The sequence below is a fragment of the Littorina saxatilis genome, linkage group LG3 (assembly GCF_037325665.1).
Source record: "Littorina saxatilis isolate snail1 linkage group LG3, US_GU_Lsax_2.0, whole genome shotgun sequence".
Taxonomy (NCBI): domain Eukaryota; kingdom Metazoa; phylum Mollusca; class Gastropoda; order Littorinimorpha; family Littorinidae; genus Littorina; species Littorina saxatilis.
Window position 1 is genome coordinate 25,993,034 of NC_090247.1, and position 15,406 is coordinate 26,008,439.

The 15,406-nt window shown below is 40.2% G+C and overlaps 1 protein-coding gene and 1 long non-coding RNA gene across 2 annotated transcripts in view; both read left to right on the forward strand.

The window, feature by feature from the left end:
- The window catches only part of LOC138961988 (uncharacterized), a 125,629-nt gene that overhangs the window by 11,118 nt on the left and 99,105 nt on the right, over positions 1-15,406 (forward strand). The window lies entirely within an intron of this gene.
- LOC138961980 (uncharacterized) overlaps positions 2,857-15,406 on the forward strand; it is a 14,031-nt gene continuing 1,481 nt past the window's right edge. The window contains exons 1-5 of the mRNA XM_070333666.1: positions 2,857-3,077; positions 7,768-7,959; positions 8,978-9,130; positions 9,708-9,818; positions 10,172-15,406. The exon at positions 10,172-15,406 is cut by the window's right edge and continues 1,481 nt beyond it. Of these exons, the coding sequence (XP_070189767.1) occupies positions 7,768-7,959; positions 8,978-9,130; positions 9,708-9,818; positions 10,172-12,127 (2,412 nt within the window). The 5' untranslated portion in view covers positions 2,857-3,077 and the 3' untranslated portion in view covers positions 12,128-15,406. The remainder of the gene's footprint in view (positions 3,078-7,767; positions 7,960-8,977; positions 9,131-9,707; positions 9,819-10,171) is intronic.

The following is a 15,406-nucleotide window of genomic DNA, read 5'->3' on the forward strand; positions in this document are numbered from 1 at the left end:
TAAAAACACACAACGTTCTCAACAAAACGTGATAAAGCATGTGTAGGGGTTAGTAATCACCAGAGTAGGCTGGTGTGCAAACATTGTAACTGGTACTCCTGAACTGATTAAGGTATTCAGTGCTTATGCACGCAATCATCACACAATTGGCCAAACTAGGCGAAGGAACTGAAGATAAGTGCAAAATGCACTACATAACCAGCCAATACAAATCTTCACTGACACTTGACTCGAAGGGTGTACAGTTACTTCACTTCGTAGCATGCATAATTTCACATAATGCTGAACGAAAGGTGCAGCGCATTGATGTCTATAACTTAATAAGACTCCGTATGACTCTCGGATATGTGCTGTCCATTGAGGTTTTCATGTTTAAAATTTAACTTGAATTACAAACTGTGAATAAATCGGTTCCCCTGATATACAGTGCACACCTGCGCTTGCACACGGAAACACACAGCCTGTTTTCAAATACACCGAATGACGCTATCAAGCATATCACATAGAAATAATAGATTCTGCGGATTGTTGTCATGCATGCATGCGACCAATACGACAGCTATACATACAGACCTACTCACACACGTATACACACACACACACACACACACACACACACACACACACACAAACTCACACACACACACACACACACACACACACACACACACACACACACACACACAGGAAGACACACACAGACACGCATACGCACTCACAGACACACACTGACACATACACACACACACACACATACAAACACACACACACACACACACACAAACTCACACAAACTCACACACACACACACACAAAAACACACACACACACAGGAAGACACACACAGACACGCATACGCACTCACAGACACACACTGACACACACACATACAAACACACACACACACACACACACACACTCACAGGAAGACACACACAGACACACATACGCACTCACAGACACACACTGACACACACACACACACAAACACACACACACAAACACAAACACACACACACAAACACACACACACACACACACACACGGCTACTTTTTATCTACAAAATCTGCTATTGTTCTGATTATCTCGCGGATAGCTCGACCTGTGGTCGCATTTCATCGAGTTTACATTACCTTCGCATTATGTCATTAACACAGCTCGTACGTCCTATATACTGTTCAAACTTATATACGGCTAGAGAGCAGGGCTGCGTGGTGGGGGTGGGGGTGGGGGTGGGGAGGGCTTCAAGAATAATTAAAACAAAAGTGTCATCCACTTGTTACTTTTTTATGATATCGATGAATGCTAGCAGATCTACAAAGCGTAGTGTACGAGGAGAATTGATAATCACAAGGAGAATTAATAATTGACATATTTTAATGAGTTTGATAAGTTCTTTCATTCCAAAGCTCAACTTGATTCGTTTAAAATGTACGTGTGTCTCTTCCAGTTTTGAACCAAGCCAAACGCAGTTCAACTTATTCAGTTGGACACCCTTTTAACCTCTTCTTGAAGACTTTTAGCAACTTTGAATCTTTGATTCGTTTTGATTACAGAGCAATGTTTGAAACCAAGACAAATGTTTTCACTCAGTTGTGTCAACAATTTGATGAAAACAAGCATAGCTTGAACAGAAGTCGTTTCATGGTATACTATTACTCCAGGAAGTTGTTTGTCATTGAAAAAAAGAATCACCTAAGGCTTCAGCTATAAACCCTTCCGTCCTTCCAATCTAACACGCTTATCGTAGTGATAAACAGCAATGAATTTTTAGAGCCTCAAAAACAGATCAGCTCCTTGAGTTTTTCGTTGAGGAGTTAAAAAAAAATTGCCAATGAAATACCAACTAAGAAATGGGCTTTGTTCCATTACCTGATAATAAACACTTGTGTGACTTCCCCAATGTTCGTAATGCACTACCTAGTGCAAAGATGAGTTAGTAGGTATGTATATTCCTTTCAGTTATTCTAAAATAATTGTTTTTGGCAATCGATAAAAAACGCAAAATGATTGTTGCTGAGTAAGCAGTTTTCACGCGCGTTCCATCGTTCTACTTGCATTTGTAGCAATAGGAAGCATATATCCATTTGACTTTGTATACTCTATAGTCTCTGGTCTGGTCGCATTGTTTGCTCAGTCTCTTTGTGGTCGGCTAATTGGATAATATGTAACGCGAACGTGAAGCGGAATATGAAATCCCTGAACACAAACATGACATGACTGTTACCACCCTTCCTTTGAATGTCTTTTCCTTCCCACATAACACATTGCACAAATAACAAGCGATCCTTCCAAAGTTTTTCATAAACCACAAGCACTCTGCCACTTATATGGTTTTTACCACACTTCAACTTAATTCTTAATTTATTCGGGCAACTGCAGCATTTCACTGGCTACTTTCTTTTTGCAAGATATAATGACAGCCTTGCCAGACTTTTGAATCAATAACTCCCCGTCGGTTGCTAGTCATCGACTTTTCATTGCATTTGAATCTCGTCGACACTATAATGTGACTAGAGGTCGAGAAGGAGGTTAGAGTAGGCAAAGACGATAAGTGATTTTTGTTTGAAGGCAATACAAAAGCTTTTGTTTTATTATAAAAGGGGATCAATTTGGGGCAACCAAGAAAGAAACTCCTTCACAACCTCAATCATTTTCACCTTTTGGCCAATGCACCGATTCAGATTTGATTCTTAGTTATGGAGTTTGACCTTGTAAATATTAAGCCCGTATCATACTGCAGTTCCGTGAACTGCTTTGTCGTGCAAGTTCAACGAAACACTAGTTTTATGTCGATGCACAGTGTAAATAGGTCAGATGACTAGAACACAAATTGCTGTACCCACTTGCGGCGAGTGCCTGAAGCTGTTGTGAGTGGTGGTGTTAGGAGTGAAGCATGTACTACACCAAAACCGTGCTTTGCGGGTTGTCGTATTTCCCCTTCAACAGCAGTTACTGGACACGTAAAAAGTAGTTGATACGCCACTTTGGAGACGTAAGCCAAGAAGCCCACAACGTACGCACACCCAGGACGACTTCCTAAATAGTGGCTGGGTCTGATCCATTTCTCTGAAAGGTAAGCAAACAATTCAATCATACATTGTGCAAGCCGTTTTCTTTAGGGCAAGGAGAAGGATTTATTTATAAATATGAATGTTATAGGTGCTTCACTGTTGAAGGGTAACGTTCAGGAAACTGAGCCACACAATAAAAATGTCCCCCTCCCTTCCCCCACCTTGCCTTCTACTTCCTTTGCTTTGCCTTATATGCCCATTTGTGACGGAAGGGTAAAAACAACTACTGTTTTCTGACTCTGAATATGTGTGTGTGTGTGTGTGTGTGTGTGTGTGTCTGTGTGTTTGTGTGTGTGTGTGCGTGTGTGTGTGTTTGCGTGTGTGTGTGTGTGTGTGTGTGTGTGTGTGTGTGTGTGTGTGTGTGTGTGATGTTTTGTATAGTTGATGCTGATGGTTTACCAGGAGCATATTTAAATCTGACTTTACAAATGTTATGCAAATCAGCCTTTATCTGTAAACAATTATGAGGTCAGCAAATAATACACTTTTTTTCTGAATTTTTTATAGCGTGATATCGCTTTCCGTGAGAGTAATAGTACCCAATATTGACGGACTGTGTGATGATATCTTCTGCTATAGTCTGGTGAGACAGTGATATCAAAATCGAGACCGGAGGTCGAGATTTTGGTATCACTGTCGAAACAGACCAATAGCAGAAGATATCATTACACAGTCAGTCAATGTTAGATATATTGCTAATTCTCTGGACATTTTGTATTTACTGTAAAGAAATTACAAAAGTATGTGTCTCAGTTTTGGCTGTTCCATATCCCTCCCTCTGATTATTATTTCTTTTTGTTCACTCTTTTCTTGTACTTTTCAGTATTTCAAAATGTCTTTTCTTTCAAAAAGTCTTTAGTCACTTGCTCAACTAAATTCTGGGATCATTACATTTTCATATATATTTGTTTGTTTTTAAATTTAGGTGTTTTTGTTTTTGAAGTGGGGAAGCAATAAAGAGGTCGTCGATATCCAAACCGATATCGACGGAAATGTCGTCGATATCACTTTTGCACTGAGCTCAGATTTGCCCAATCGACCAATGGAAATCCACGTAACATATGAAATAGCAATATTACCTGAAATGATAGCTTGGTTAAAGGCACAGTAAGCCTCCCGTAAACCATCACAGATACTGTCAGGCTTTTGCACACAGTACAAACACCCTTTCATTTAAACACTCACCGCTTGAGAACATCCTAGGTGCCCTCCGTAAAGAGCGAACAATTTTCAAAGAATTTATTTGTGCGTGGTTTATCTTACCCCTGAGCCATCGTGAACCCGTGTGATCCAGTTTCCCTTTTTCACAATGTAGTCGTCAGTTAGTAATTTGAATGCGACTCGATGTGAGCTTATCTGCAATAGCACGTTATTATGTACCTCTGACTATGCACGAAACAAACGGATGAGGTTCACAAGAACTCTAGCGATGGCGATAGGCATAAACCGTCGTCTGCTACAAGAACCACGACCTTGCGTGACCCTGCTTCCGGGCTTTTCTTTTTTCAAACTTTCAAAACTTCGAATTGTACTGATCTTGTCTTGATGAAAAAAGAATTCTTTTATGATTTAAGAATGTTTGTTTAACAAGCTGTCAATTTATTATTTAGATTTTAAAAGTTAGGTCTAGCGCCAAAACACACCACGGTCCGATTATCTACTAAGACAATCCGCAAAATTAATTCTTTAAAAATTGCTCGCTCTTTACGTAGGGCACCTATAGGATGTTCCCGTTTGGTGAGCGTTCAAATGGAAGGGTGTTTGTACTATGTGTAAAAGCCGCCTGACAGTATCTGTGATGGTATACGGGAGGCGTACTGTGCCTTTAAGTATATCGTGACCCATAAAAATGCCATCCACGAAATGCTGATACCTTCTACATGTGTTCAGCGAGTAATTCAATATGTAAAGGTTACACACTCCGAGTTCTGAATATCGTGCATATTTTCCCTAGGGTTGATTTTCAGGTATTACCGAGCCTCTGGCGAAGTAATACCTGAAAATCTACCCTGGGGAAAATATGCAAGATATTCAGGACGAGGTGTGTAAGCTTTTTATTCCTTGACCACGACGTTTTCATCAAAAACACCAACTTTTCCAACACAATCCTGCTCTTGCCTTTTTCCTTTAACCGAGACCTTCCACAAAAACAATATTCATGCGCGGAGCTAGTTCTCTTCCCCGCATCAATTGCTGGATTTGAACAACAACAAATTGACAAAACAGAATGCTTACAGTTTCATTTATAGTTTTCTCTTGTCAAAAACGCTTAGTTAGATAATGATTTTTCTGCTGAAATTGATCCACGATTAGTTTGTTCGAGAGTTACCCGCCTTGAACCCTACACGGTGAGCTTTGGCCCGAAACTGCTTGTCGAAGACGCTTTCATATTGAATATTAACAGCTAAGTGTAATTGTACTGCTTCAACAGCACAGTTTGGATAGTTAACAAAATGACGACACTTGTCAGCAGTACTTTACCTAACGAAATTGGCTTAGCATGACTGGAAATGAACTGAATGCGTCTCTGTAAATGACGATAGGATTATCGACAAGCGGAGTTCTCCCCCCTTTTTATATTTAGTCAAGTTTTGACTAAATATTTTAACATCGAGGGGGAATCGAAACGAGGGTCGTGGTGTATGTGCGTGTGTGTGTGTGTGTGTGTGTGTGTGTGTGTGTGTGTCTCTGTGTGTGTGTGTGTGTGTGTAGAGCGATTCAGACTAAACTACTGGACCGATCTTTATGAAATTTGACATGAGAGTTCCTGGGTATGAAATCCCCGAACGTTTTTTTCATTTTTTTGATAAATGTCTTTGATGACGTCATATCCGGCTTTTCGTGAAAGTTGAGGCGGCACTGTCACGCCCTCATTTTTCAACCAAATTTGTTGAAATTTTGGTCAAGTAATCTTCGACAAAGCCCGGACTTCGGTATTGCATTTCAACTTGGTGGCTTAAAAATTAATTAATGACTTTGGTCATTAAAAATCTGAAAATTGTAAAAAAAAATAAAAATTTATAAAACGATCCAAATTTACGTTTATCTTATTCTCCATCGTTTGCTGATTCCAAAAACATATAAATATGTTATATTCGGATTAAAAACAAGCTCTGAAAATTAAATATATAAAAATTATTATCAAAATTATTTTTTCGAAATCAATTTAAAAACACTTTCATCTTATTCCTTGTCGGTTCCTGATTCCAAAAACATATAGATATGATATGTTTGGATTAAAAACACGCTCAGAAAGTTAAAACAAAGAGAGGTACAGAAAAGCGTGCTATCCTTCTTAGCGCAACTACTACCCCGCTCTTCTTGTCAATTTCACTGCCTTTGCCATGAGCGGTGGACTGACGATGCTACGAGTATACGGTCTTGCTGAAAAATGGCATTGCGTTCAGTTTCATTCTGTGAGTTCGACAGCTACTTGACTAAATATTGTATTTTCGCCTTACGCGACTTGTTCTTTCATTTTACTCAAAAATGTTCTTTTTTTGAGTTTAATTATGTAAATATTTGGTAAAATATAATTTGACATTGTTGTCCTAGTTGAGCAAGTGGACATTTATAGTTTGAATGGCTTTTCGTCATTTATCTTTAACAAATAATAAAGGTGTTTCTAGTCAGTACGTTTTAGAAAGGCGACGAATCGTGTTTGGAGAGGAATATTATTTCTTTTGCGACCAAGATCAATTGTGACCCTCCACCACGGAATGAGTCGCTTGTCACCTTTTCATGATTTTCATATTTTTACATTTTCTTAAAGAGTTTGTTATTCTCTATCCAGTGGTGAAAACCGTTTTAGAAAAGAATGAACACTTTTCGATATAAGCCTGTGACTATGGTGACCCTCACACTGTTACTGGACACCCCCCGGACTTATATTATGCCTAGCGCAGAACCGCGTGGGGTGACATGCGACTCATTTCGTGGTGGAGGGTCACAATTAACAACGAAAGAAGTGCCTCGATTATCATGAAAATACCCAGTGATACGCTGAAAAATCACCTCCTCAGCTAACAGAGACAAAGAGGCAGGTCATGGGATAATCAGTAAAAATGAGCTTTAGTTTGTGCAAGATCATTGGACACAGTCTACAGTCCGTAAATCAAATGGTTTAACTTTTAACTTCTCGCCACAATGCGTTTCAAATTACCCACTTGGTGTTGCAGGTACACAACTGCCTGTATGGGGATTGCCCTGTTCCCGGTTTTATTTACTCCTTGTGTTTAAGTCACCCATTGTATACGAGTTGTTTTTCATGCATCTTGTCTATTAGATAACCTCAGAGAGAGTTTTGAAAGTTAAGATCAATTCTAATTCAATTTTACCCTTTCTACGGATGAGCTGAGAGGATCACGTAAAAGTCGTACAATTTGACCTACACACTGGAATCTTTGTGCAACGATTATGCGTTAACTAATAGAGATGTGCACCGAATGTGAAGTAATGGGCGAGCATATGAAGATATTATTAGCATTTAGGTGATTAGTATTTGTTGCGTCTTTTTATGTTTGTCAGATGATCATACATTGCTTCAGACACTCGAGATCTAACTCAACACACCGTTTGTATGTATCTTACATACTTTTATTTCCGGACGTGCCCAAAGTCTTGCACAGACGAGAGGTACATGTACAATATATGTATATATGTGTATATAATGCCTGGATGGCATTTGTGCAGATGCCTCTGAATCCAAGACTTTTTCCACACAAACAATGTCGTCTGATACTCATCGGAAAAACCGGGAATGGCAAAAGCAGTACCGGAAACAGCATTCTGGGCAAAGACGCGTTCCAGCCTCAAGTTGGAATCAACTCTGGCACCCAAACAGGAAGTCTGCAAGTAACTCAGAGAGGGGGTATCGAGATTCAGGTAGGTCAATCTCAAGAAAAGGAAACTTTTTAGCATCCCACATTGACTTCTTAGTCACAACGATACATCATATTATTTTTATGGCCCTAGATAGAAAATTATTATTGACCACGTTAGCCGTATTTGTAATAATACATATTTGGTTTTAACTGAAAGTTTGCAACCATGGTATTTCTTGCTACCTCCATGATTATGCATATGCTATATAATCATGAATACGACTTCTTCTATTTTTCAAGACAGTTAATTTTTAAGTTGCACCCAAAATCTTTTTAACATTATTTGACTGTGCTTCACCTCAATGGAGATTGAAGCTCACATTATGATGAGGGCAGGAGATTCAAAGTTCGCCCAACATGAGACATGTTAGGGGTTTTACAAGTCTGTACTGATGCCAAGTTTATTGTGGTGTGTGAACTGAACAAGGAAAACATACATGGGTACTAAGAAGTGTGAGGCTTTTGTATTCCAATACAAATGGGGAAAAAATAACCTGATGTTAGTTATGATGACAAGATACACAGCGACAGTAATGATGAACCCTTTCCAGAATTGTCTACATCCAATTTGCAAAGGTGTGATAGGGTTGTCATTTTGTGTATGCGATCCAGCCATTTACACAAGCCAAAAGTGTGATAGGGTTGTCATTTTATGTATGCGATCCAGCCATTTACACAAGCCAAAGGTGTGATAGGGTTGTCCTTTTGTGTATGCGATCCAGCCGTTTACACAAGCCAAAGGACGTGGTGCAGACCCCACAACTCTTGATATAATTTCGAGAAAAAAAACCACCCTAACGAATTTAAAATGTGTAAAAGTATCGCCCCAAGAACTCATCATTTGAATGTACCATATTGGATCACCAAAATAGGATCCTATTATTGACGCGTGTATTGTACCAATCAGGGATGAATGAATAGACTGTTAAAAGCCACAGAACTAAACAAAAACAATCCTAAAACAAGCCAATGCCAAACAATGTCCTCGTTGATCTGATTTCAATCCTTTTTATCAACAGGTAATGGACACACCAGGACTTCACGATACAGAAGTAGGAGACAAAGTTATCTCGGAACGAATCACAAGATCTTTGCTGGCTATACACCCGGGTCCCCATGCTATCCTCCTCTGCCTGTCATGTGACGTTCGTTTTACCGAGGAAGAAGTCAACGTGAGTACCATGTCATCATGCATTTGGTTTTACATACACGAGACAAAAATAAATAGAAAAAAAGTAGTGATCAGAGGTTGGTCGTCTAAGTTTAGGAGAGAGAACAAGAACAAGAACAAGAACATAATCTTTAATTGTCTAAGGCCACAGCCCCTTACAATAATGGTTAAAATAACGGTAATGGTATGCACAGTTATACATTATAATCACTCATAAAATTTAACAATACATTAAAACCCGTGTCATTTTTGACATACTACTGAACCTGATTTATATTGTCGAAGGTTAAGAGAGAGAGAGAGGAAGAGAGAGAGAGAAAGAGAGAGAGAGAGAGAGAGAGAGAGGGAGAGAGAGACAGACAGAGAGAGACAGAGACAGAGAGAAAGAGAGAGAGAGAGAGACAGAGAGAGACAGAGAGAGAAAGAGAGAGACAGAGTGAGACAGAGAGAGAGAGAGAGGGAGAGAGAGAGAGAGAGAGAGAGAGAGATTAGAGTGAGACAGAGAGGTAGCGAACAGACACAGAGATATCGGCCGAACTAATGTATGACCTCTAATTTAGACGGTTTTTTGTTGCCAGGTTTTTAACGCCCTGAAGGAGATCTTTGGAAAGAAAATGACGTCATACCTGATAGTGGTCTTTTCAAAATTCGATGTCTTCAATGGGAACAGATCTGCCTTTGAGAAGCAGGTATGGACCAACACTAATCTTGAAGACTGTTTTTGTTGTTGAGATAATGTGTTACTCAAAAATTATTTTTCCATTTATTATTTTTACAGTGAATAGAACAAAACCAAGCAATACAGGCTTTCGTATAGGGAAATCATAAACAGTGAGTCTGTATTTAAGAAATTAATAAATAAATTGATGTCGTGAGAACAAGCTTATATTGGGCCTGAAGAATGAGATGATGTTTTCTGGAAAATAAACCATGTTGCAAAGCATGAGCAGAAAGAAGTCTGTGCACTTGCATTCGTCTGTGTGAGTTGATATGATACAAATTCTTTAAACTTCATCACTTTGTTTTTCTGTGTTGCCCCCAGCTGTCCAAATGCAGAGAGCTGAACAACGTTCTGGCGCAGGCCCAAAGGCGTTACGTCCTCTTCGACAACAGAGAGGCACTCAGCGCCTACAAGAAGAGCGAACAGGTGGATCAACTGCTTACCATGGTACAGGAAGTGGTCAACCAGAACGGATGTCATTTCCGACACGATCTAACCCCTGAACTGATCAGGTCTATGGATGTGTTAACAAGGGTTGAACTGATGAGAATACGCGGTCAAGATACCAAAGAAAGAAACGCCTATACTCGCCAAGAGCACCGAAAAGCTCAGGTGCAAGAAGCTACACCCGATTGGAGACAGTTTCATGCACAAAATGAAACAAGACTGCGATTTGATCTGACAGAAAAGGATACACGCTCCTTTTTTGACGAAACCGGAAATTTGCCTTCAAGCCAGCAAGATACTGCTGACGGACGTGTGTACGATCCCACAGAGGACCAGACTGCTCAAGTCTCGGACGCCACACCTACACCTAAGCTGAGAAAGTCCCTTGCGAAGAACAAAGAAACAGGACAGTTTCACAGAGTAGTAGGAAGGGAGGAATGCCAGCGAAATGGTCCGAGCCGTCACAACACTGAAGATGAGCACTTGCGTACAAACAGGGAGGATCAAGTTGCTGAAACGGATGAACTCACATCAAGATCACTTGAGAGTCCTGCATCGAACATGCCAAGGAATCGTTCAAGCTGGGCTTATGGAGATGGAGGAAGGGGAAACTCGGCTGGGATGCAGTCCAAAAGCATAATGCAACTGAAAGGTTCCAGACAAGTTGCCAACAGACGAAAACTGTTCGAAACGATGTCCAAGCAACCCGCTCTGACACAGGAAGAGATTGCGTCAAAATTTAAGCTCAAACCACGCGGAGCGGACCCATTGAATCGTAACGACAACAAGGGCCCATCCTCGCAGGCGTATGAGCACAGACCCACTCTCAAAGGCAGGTCTCGGGAGCCAAGAAACAGAAGAGTGAGTTCACCGCAAGATTACTATAAACATAAGGGAGACACTCAGCCTGGAAAACATGATCATGAAGACAGGCCACAGAGAAAACAATCGGAAATGGCGGAAAACAAGGACTCATCCACTAAGACACCCGAGTACAGACCCACCCTTGAAGTCAGGGCTGGGAGGCCAGGGGACACAGGAGTGAGAGCAGTGCAGGATGATTACAAAAGCCAGGGAGGCACTCGACCTGAGCCTCTTGACTCTCAGGATAACCCTCGGAGAAAACTATCGGAAAAACAATCCACTCTGGCTACAGCACACGACCAGGACTGTAACGATGGAGGCACTCAACCTGAGCCTAATAAGCCTCAAGAGCGGCCTGAAAGGAAAGTCCTGGAAGTCTCATCACATCCGCCCAATGGACAGGCTGGAAACAACCAAGACCTAAGCGCACAACCTGAGCCAAGAGGTTCCTTTGACAGATTTGACAGAAACCCTCGAGTAACTTCATTTATTCCAGCATCCGCACAAGAACCCTACAGTCATGAAAGTAATACTCACCAGGAGTCAAGGAAACCACAAGACACACATGAAAGAAAATCTCTTGATGCACCAACGGCGGCTCACTACGGCAATTTTCCTCCAGAAGATTTGCAGAAGGAACCAACAACCCACCCAGAACAACCACAACAGTCTCAGCAGGAATCTCCTTCAGCCCCACGGCGTTCAAGTAACCTGGGGTCTCTCTTTCAACAGATCGGGTTCACAAGAGGCGCAGGACAAGCATACATACCAGACATCAAGTTATCTGAGAGACAGCGACAGATGCTAGAAGAACGCCTGAAAAAGAGGATCGCACAGGGCACCGCGGATTTGAACGAAGAGCAGGTAGAAGAGCTCGGGAAAACCACTAACACCATAGATAAGGCTGTTCAGGATGGACTGAAAAAGTTCCTTGTTCAGAATATGAACAATTGCACCCTGATGTGATCTGAAAAACCGAAAAAGGCCAAAACACGGACATAACCCACACAACATAACGTTGCAAGTGCCGAACCTGCTTTAATTTGTAGGAATCGGTTAAAACAAACACTCAAGACCCAGACGATGAAGTCCCTCAAGTCCCGTTGTTAGATCGCGAATTTTGTGATATTGTTTTGTCAGTTAATGAGGTAAAAGATGTAATTAGAAACCTTGATAAAAGAAAAGCCATTGGCCCCGATTTGATTCACAACAGACTTCTCACAGCAGCATTAGATGTTATTTCGGAGCCACTGACGCATATCTTCAACAGGAGTCTGAGGGAAGGAGTTTATCCTAACATGTGGAAAACAGCTAATGTTACGCCTATCTACAAGACAGGTCCTGCAGACGCTTGTAATAATTATCGTCCGATTTCCTTGTTGAGCTGTGTTGGCAAAGTCTTGGAGCGATGTATTCACAGCCAATTATATAACTTTTTACAATCCAACAACATTCTCACACCTACACAGTCCGGTTTTATACCCGGCGACTCGACGATCTGTCAACTTGTCTCCATATATAATGACTTGTGTTCAAACTACGACAACGGTTTAACAACACAGGCGGTATTTTTTGACGTGTCAAAAGCTTTTGATAAAGTTTGGCACAAAGGATTATTGGTAAAACTGGAGTCGATTGGTGTTCGAGGCCGACTATTGTCATGGTTTCGTAGCTACTTAACAAACCGTGTTCAATCAGTTGTTGTTAAAGGTGCCAAGTCAGAGTTAAAAGGTTTACAAGCAGGCGTCCCTCAGGGTTCAGTGTTAGGCCCCTTGTTATTCTTGATTTATATAAATGATATTGTAAATGATATTGAGTCTGTTATCAAATTGTTTGCTGATGATACTAGTTTGTCACTTGCATTAAATGACCCGATACGACGTGCCGAAATTCTTAATTCAGACCTTGATAAAATCAGTAGTTGGGCAGCACGTTGGAAAGTTACATTTAATGAAACCAAAACTAAACTGCTGAATATAAAACGTGATTTAAACCAAAATGACCCTCTATTTTTTAATGGAAATCTCCTGGAAGACATACCAGAACACAAGCATCTTGGCATTTTTTTGCAAAACGATTGTAAATGGGACGCTCAAATTAGAAATATTGTGAAAAAGACCACCTTGTTGATTAACTGCTTAAGATATTATAAGTATAAGTTATGCAGAAATAGTTTGGAAATAATGTATAAATCTTTTATTCTGCCACATTTCGATTACGCTGATGTGTTATGGGACAATTGTGCCGAAGCCTTATCAAAAACACTTGAAAAATTACACCTTGAAGCATTACGTGTCATAATTGGCGGTGTGCGGGGAACAAGCCATGATAAGATTTACAAAGAAAGTGGTTTGTGTAGTTTAAAGGAACGCCGAAAACGACATAAATTAATTTTATTTCACAAAATGGTTCATGGTAAATGTCCACAATATTTAATTAACCTCTTGCCACCGCTAGTCTCTTCACTAAATCCCTACCACAGAAGACGACCATTGGAAAGATTCGTACCAGCACATAGGACACATATATTCCGAACATCCTTCATTCCATTCTCCACAGTTTTATGGAATAATTTGCCTGATGTGATTAAAACAACAAATTCAATAAGCGAGTTTAAGCATTATTTACAAAGTCCTGATCATAGTGTACCAGCTTATTATTATTTTGGAAAAGGACAGACAGAAGTTCAACACTGCAGAATGCGTTTAAATATTAGTAACCTTAATTCAGACTTGTGTAAACGCCATCTAAAAGATAACGCACAGTGTGTTTGCGGTGATCCAAATGAAACAGCCGAACATTATTTATTAAACTGCACTTTGTATGCAGATGCTCGTCTGACAACAATCAATTCGTTGCCTGTTCACTTCAGACGCGTGGAAATATTATTAAAAGGTAGCGAGCAATATTCTGTTCGTAACAACATATTGATATTTGAGTCTGTCCAATCGTTTATTGTTAAATCTGGTCGCTTGATTTGATGGATGTGTTCACGCATTGATAGTGTATATGTGTGTGGGCATGCGTATGTGTACCTCCACACTGCCTCTCTCTGTGTTATCGTATTTGATTACACAAGCAGTGTATAAGTAATGATTATTATCGTTTGTCTCGTGTTTTATATGTTAACGAATTACTGCCTTCCATAAAAAATTGTTACATTTACTTGAATTTACATGTTGCATGTCTTAGACTTGATGCTCTCTTCCTATGCGCTTTCGTCCTAGTCTCTCCTTGTGGTTGTTAGTACTTTCTTCCCCCTCTCCCTCCCTTTTCTTTTTATATTCTGTAGATTGTTTTGTTCCTATTTAGCTCCCCATCCCCATTCTTTCAATTTGTTCTTCTGGTTTATTGTTGTTATGTCCACCATTACGAAAATGTGTGTAATTTAGTATTGTTCTGGTCACGTGATATAAGCATTTGCTTGAGTGCGTGTCCTAGCTGTTTGTTTCGAACTGTTCATGCGAAGAAATTCTGAATAAAATTTTTTTGTTTAAACCAAAACAAACACTCTGAAATTGCTACAGCTGCAGATGTTGCACTACTCAGAACTCAGAACTCAGAAAGTGTATTGATTCGGCCAACTGACCCGTTACATCTGATACATATCTAACATGACTGAATACCTCTCTCTTTCACTCTCTCTGTCTCCTACTTTCACTCCCTCACTCTCCTCTCACACACACACACACACACACACACACACACACACACACACACACACACACACACATACACACACGCACGCACGTACGCACGCATGCACGCACACATACACACACACACACACACACACACACACACACATACACACACTAACACACACACGCACACACACATACACACACTACATGACTAGAGTAGTGAATACAATGTTTCTTTCTATTTTTCTTTAACATAATGTTTGTCGAACGACTGATGAGCTGTCTGTATTCAAAACTGACTTTGACTTTCATTTGTAATCTTATGTGAAGGAAGCTTGGGCACTTCCGTAAGATAACGCATGGTTCGATTTTGTACTTGAGTACATGCTTAACAAATTGTTGTCAATTACCTTACCCTACCTTTTGGTTCTCTTGTACCGTAAAAAATCATTTAATTCGTCTCTTGGCACGCATTTGTAAAGCTTTTTGCAACGGACTCAAGTAATACTTCTTTATTTCTGTTTGGATGTATTTTCTTTTCATGTTTGACCGTCTTGAACATGGCTTGTTTTGGCATGTTTTTAAGTGGAAGTATGCGTTT